At 38.1% G+C, this 6,000-nt stretch overlaps 1 protein-coding gene across 1 annotated transcript; it reads left to right on the top strand.

The window, feature by feature from the left end:
* The first annotated feature begins 530 nt into the window (after positions 1-530).
* On the top strand, positions 531-5,340 carry ccnb1ip1 (cyclin B1 interacting protein 1). The gene is made up of 5 exons (XM_005744943.1): positions 531-610; positions 1,448-1,746; positions 2,171-2,317; positions 2,495-2,681; positions 5,045-5,340. Exons 2-5 carry the CDS (start codon positions 1,450-1,452, stop codon positions 5,209-5,211), a joined length of 798 nt encoding a protein of 265 aa, XP_005745000.1. The 5' UTR covers positions 531-610; positions 1,448-1,449; the 3' UTR covers positions 5,212-5,340.
* Positions 5,341-6,000: the final 660 nt, after the last annotated feature.

The following is a 6,000-nucleotide window of genomic DNA, read 5'->3' as shown; positions in this document are numbered from 1 at the left end:
GTTTTGCTAGCTCACTACTGTGGAGTGGAGTGGGTGAGATGGGTTTGCCACTATGGAGAGCAGTTTATTCAGTGACCACCTGTTGCCAACGATGGTTCCTGCCTTCTGAATCAGTTTGTATAGCCTGCTGCCATCTCTGGGACTGATGCTGCCTTCCAAGCACACAACAGCAAAGTAGATGGCACTTCCAACATTCTTGCTGCACACAATTTGAATCCGGAAAGTAGAGTGAGGTCATCCTCTTCTTCTGCAAATTCAGAATTGAACTTACTGTAGCTTAGTGTGGTAGCTACCAGTGGTCATGTAGGCCTAATTTTTATTTATTTATTTAGTTTATTTTTCCACACCACAGTTTGTAGGGCTTCACTGGATTTATGTTATAATAATAATAATAATAATAATAATAATAATAATAATAATAATAATAATAATAATAATAATAACAACAACACAAATCTTGCTTGAGATTTACATTAAAAGTTTGGCCCTAACTTTGTGAGTTATTCTAAAGGTTTTGCCATCGTGATTGGTAGAGCTTGAGCTGTATCAGCCAATCAGATTTCAGCAGTGATGTCACTTGCGGGGTCATCTTCAGAGTAAAGAGTTAACGGTAGGTTTTGGTCTTTGAAATTAGCCATTTTACCAGTGTTTTAGGGTTGTGTTAAGGTCCGTGTGTATAATGTCGAAAGTATATATTTTTTAATAGTCTGCTAAAGGAAAAAAAAGGTTGAAATGACACTTTAACGAGCTTGTTATTAGCAAGTGCAGAGTGCCTCAGGCTTTCACTAGCTAACCTTCTAGTGCTAGCATCTAATGTCGATAATGCTGCTCAATTTTGGGTAGCGGAGCTTTTACGTTTTATACAACAAAACTGTATTTTAACAGTTTTATTTTTTTTTAATAAATATATATTATAAGCCACTACAAATTAAATAAAAAAGGGTTTCAGTGTTTACAAATAATAACCTTTGCTTTATTCCATTGTAAAAAGTACATTTATCCAACGTGGGATCTATAGAGTTATTTTAGCCCCCATACAGTTACTGTAGCTTAGCTTTTGATGAACATTTTGTAGGTACATGAAATATGTACCTACAAAAAACTTGATAAAAACAATTTGTGGGAATATGTGAACAAAATTATTTAAACATGTAATAAATAAGCTCCTATAAATTACCAAAATGTTGTAGGTTAAGGCCAGCTGCAGCTGTATTAATAAAAACTATTGTCCACCTTGTTTTTAATACAAAGGTTTCAGAATAAAGTAAAAAAAAATAGACCTCTAAAATAATGTCTGATTGTGATTAAAATAGTTCAAACAAAGACCAAATTACTCCTGCATCGCATTGGGCCTTGTGTTATGGAAATTTGATTGTTAGTCTTTGGACATCATGTTTTTGCTTTGTAGTTTTTTTCTCTGAATGACTTTTTACTGTCCTTTACAAAGGCATGTCCATCTGCGATGACACCCTCCTGTGTAATTTCCCAAAGTGTCGCGCTAAGCTGAGCGCCTTCGCTTGGGTCACAGCGTGCTCACATGTTTTCTGTGATCAGCACGGATCTGAGAAGTTCAGCTGTTCTCCAGTCATCTGCCCTGCATGCTCGTCTGCACTGTCTGGAAAGCTGGACATTGTGAGGATGGAGCTGTCGCCCTCTGAGGAGTATAAAGCGATGGTGCTGACAGGTCTGCGACCAGACATAGTGCTGGACATCAGTTCCCGTGCTCTGGCCTTCTGGAGCTATCAGGTCAAGTATCTCCATGTGAACAATCAATACAAAAGCAGACAAGTGTGAGAGAAGCTCCAACATCATCCCAGAAAAATCTAATTTTTTATTCGTGAAGTAGCATTAGCATATGTAAATGATGCCATGCCCATCTGATCAAAACAAGTTACAGAATGTAAGTTGTCTCTTTTTATCTACGTTTGAAACCAGGATAATTTTCTAGCTGTGATTCCTCCCCTTTTTTAATTATTTTTTTAACTCATGCTAAATGCTAAATTTGAGATTCTGTTTATTTAAAGAATTAAAATGATGAAAAAGGTGAGTTGGTAAACAATCAGCTGATTCCGAGGTGCTCAGCTGGCCGTGTACTTCCTCGTATATAAACCCTGATGGTCCGTTTATGTCAGTCAGATCTTGTGTAGCGTTTAAGTGTTGGTGTGTGCAGGTGCATCAAGAGCGTATCTATCAAGAGTACAGTCTGTCGCGGGCCGAATCACAGCTGAAGCAGATGGAGAAGGTGCTTACTCAGCAGAACCAGAGCAGAGAACTGGAGCTTACCGCCTTGAAAGGAGAAATCGCCTCCCTGAAGAAAGTAAATGACACAACTCTCATCACCACACAAGACATTAATACACTAAACTTGTAACCTGGTGTAAAATAGCTTCAAAGGCTAAGATGTAAAATTACAAGGAGCACGTGGTCGTCTTAACTGTGAATCTTGAAGACATACATAGAGTAAAACTAGATTTCTCTGTATCCTGATGGCCAGATGATGGACGAGTACAAGAGGAATTACAGCGAGGTGTCTGAGAAGCTGATGCAGAGAAACCGGCAGTACCAGAAACTACAGGGGCTGTACGACTCTCTGAGGATGCGTAGCATGGTGGTGGGTGCTGGAGAAAGACATACAGAACAACAAATGGGACATCAAGACTACAACGCTGATAATAATGCCGGTAATGTCAGCACATTGTTGTTCATTTGTAGTTTTTAAAGGTGCATTGTTGGACAGAGATGAAGGCTTGGCAACTAGTTTGTGACAATGGACACAGACATGACTAGTTATTTTCACTTTTAAAGGTCAAACCATAATATTGTTTTCAAATATGAACAGCAGCATTTATGCTTAATCACAAATGACAGAATTTTAGCCCCCCTATCAGTATTAACCAAGGGCAGGGAATTTTTAACACAGCTTTTCCAACCATGCTAGTTTTATTAAGTCTCGCACACGTGTCCTGAGCTGTCCCAGCCCATTCTTCTTTGGTACATCTCAAAAACCTCTTCAGATTTGCTGGTCTTCTGACATGAACCTTGGTCTTATGCTTTGCGCAGGCAAGTCAGTGACGTTCACTTTGGTTATCTGGGGGTCGTTCTTGACCAGGAGCAAACTATGTTTAGGGTCGTTGTCATGTTGTAAGACAAATCGGCGATACACAATCCAGTTTTGCTGCTGATTGCTTCAGGTTTTCTTTCAGAATCGTCACATGTCCTTTCTTCATGATTCCTACCACATTGATGAGATTCCCAGTTCTGGACGTACTAAAGCGTGCATAAAGCATAATGCTTCCTAAACCGTATTTCATTTCATACGCCTCTCCCTGCTTTCTCCAAACATAAGCAGCATCTCTGTGGCCAAAGAAAGTGCCTCCAGTCTCCATAATTATTCTCCAGGTTGTCCTCACTTCATTCTGTCTTGAAAGTGTCTCTTCTGCAAAAATTCAGTTTTTCTTGGTCTGCAACCTTGCAGTCCGTTCCTGTGCAGGCACTAAACTAAACTAACAAATTCAATTTCCAGACTTAGCAAAGTCATTCCCTTGTGTCTTCAGAGTTGTTCTGAGGTCTTTAGCCACATCTCGTACCAGTTTTCTTTCCAGAGACTTATATTAAACATTTTGTTTCCTATCTCTGCCAGGCTTGCTCTGTGTGGCTCTCTTTGAATTTCTTGATGTGTTTCTCACTCTGGTTCGGAAACACTGCAGTAGCTTTGTATATCCATCTCCAAACCCTTGCTGAAGTGTTAAACTGTGTGTAAATTGGAAGATAACCCTCAGTTTTAACTTGATTTTACAGACTTTGACCATAACAAGTTAAAACACATCATTGCACAGTAGTGGTCTGTGCAATCAAAGGTCAGTTTTTCACGAGGCTAATAATATATGATACAATACATAACTTCTGTTAATAATAATTGTAACTACAGGGGTCCAACAAAGAATGGCCACGCATCATACTGATGTCTTCGGAAATTTATTTCTCTCTCTCTCACTCTTATTGTCTTCAGACACCGTGAAAACTGAAGAAACACAAAGTTTACAACATAAATGTTTTGAGCTTATCAGTCTCTCATATCAGTGTCCATAAACAGTCTTGTGCAAGCAGAACAGAAAAATGCACAATAATGGATATCACAAAATGTCCTCTCATTACCAGTGTAGAACACGTATGCAACATTATACAAACAATATACATGAAACCATATCGTGTGCACCTCTTGGACCACATGCAGAATAACATTAACGCTGAGGCTGTAGATGCATCTGTAGCCATGTATCCATGCTAGCTACACAATGCCATGGTTGTGCTCTCAACCAAACTCTGGTCATGTGACAATTACAAACTTTGCCTCATACAAACCTTACAGCACTTTGCATATTTAACAAACCCATATTTTGTAATCACATATTGTTTTAATTAATGTTACACTTTTATCATCTTATCTTGTAAATAAATGAACTAAATTAAGCATGAATCTATCACAGAAACATGAAATAACCAACTTTATTTTAACTGTCTCAGGGACAGTTACAATAATGATATAATAATATATATAATATATGCCTTTTAAAAGTTTTACCTAACAACATTTACTAATGATGCCTAAATGTTAAAGGCATTATTAGTAAATGTTGTTAGGTAAGAAGCAGTAAGTTTTTGTTGTTGGCTGAGTACACAAACAATGTGAAGATGTCATTATGGCCTCTATTACCTGCACTTAACTAAAGCTGTTTGCTGTTTGGCAGAAAAACTACTAAAGTCCATAGTAAAATATCACTTATGTTCAGAAAACAAAGATAAATAAGGACTCTGCTTTCATAAAATCAGCTTTCACATTGTGCTCACGTTGATGAATGAGAAGAGGAAGGAATCAGGGTAAAAGAATAATGCTTAATGGCAACGAAAGAAGACAGGGCTTTTATCAAAAAGACTTTGTCATCAGGAAAGAACAGCAGGAGTAATGAGCTGAATGTCTATGTAAGGGAATTTTTAGTGAGAATAACAATGAAAGACATCCATCAACCTCCTGTGTGTCACTCAGGGGTGGCTCGGCATGCGACTCCTCAGAGGAGCCCTCCGTTCCTGTCCCTCGGCCCTGAAGGGGACAGTCGATTCTTGTCCGTCCTGGAGGCTGATGGAGGAAAGACCTTCTTCCAGTTCAGCTCCCCTGGCAGGGATAAATGCCGGCCCTTCATCAGGAAGCACTGAGAGCAGCAGTCTGCAGTTATCCATGTTACTCTCCTCTGTTCTGCTGTACTCACTTTAGCAGGAGACATTTGCTCTTATTTTGTGCACTGCTTATTTCCTGTTCAAACCATAAATATGTATTTAACAGTATTAACAAATATGGGATTTCATTTTATATTTTGTTACATGTTATTCCTAAGTAAATAATAAAAATCTCAAGCATATTTTCACAGAGTTATGTCTGACACCTAACACTTATCTGTCGCTTAACAAAACGCTTTCAGGTGCAATCACTTTTTCCTCATTTCTGTATTTAAATATAGGATTATAAAGTAATGAAGAGTTGTAAAGCTTTAAAAGAGAAAGTACAAATGGATCATTTCACATTTCTGTGTCATCAGATTCACATAATGAATATTGATGATTTGCAATAATCATTAAGAAACGGTATAGGTGGTCAGTCGGAGGATTTATTAGAGAAAGAGGCACAACACCACTGGATCCTCAAAGTTTCATAACATCAGAGATGAGGGAGAAGAAAAACTTTAGGGGAAGAGATTTTTAAAACTTTATTTTGGAACAAAGATTTTATGGGATTTTTCAGGTTTATCAGATTCTGCTGGTTTCCACTACAGGCAGCATGACCATTTAAATGTATCTATTAATTTATATAATGCTACAAAAGATTTGCTTCTGGAAACACTTCATGCAGTGCTGTGGAGATTTAATAGCAATAATCTGAAGTAATCATTTCCTGTATGACTTTATCAGCCTTTCCTGTTGTAGTAGAGGAATTTTGGCCCACTCTTC

This window comes from Pundamilia nyererei, unplaced genomic scaffold (assembly GCF_000239375.1).
Source record: "Pundamilia nyererei isolate P.nyererei 1_Seehausen unplaced genomic scaffold, PunNye1.0 scaffold00151, whole genome shotgun sequence".
NCBI classification, from domain to species: Eukaryota; Metazoa; Chordata; class Actinopteri; order Cichliformes; family Cichlidae; genus Pundamilia; species Pundamilia nyererei.
Note: the sequence above shows the minus strand (reverse complement) of the source record. Positions and strands in the feature narration are given on the sequence as shown.

What these genes read in the sequence shown, in the direction of transcription:
- ccnb1ip1 (XM_005744943.1), top strand. Translation starts at nt 1,450, where the DNA reads ATGTCCATCTGCGATGACACCCTCCTGTGTAATTTCCCAAAGTGTCGC. An exon ending in AAATCGCCTCCCTGAAGAAA is followed by an intron (nt 2,318 to 2,494) that starts GTAAATGACACA and finishes CCTGATGGCCAG; the next exon opens with ATGATGGACGAGTACAAGAG. An exon ending in CAACGCTGATAATAATGCCG is followed by an intron (nt 2,682 to 5,044) that starts GTAATGTCAGCA and finishes TGTGTCACTCAG; the next exon opens with GGGTGGCTCGGCATGCGACT.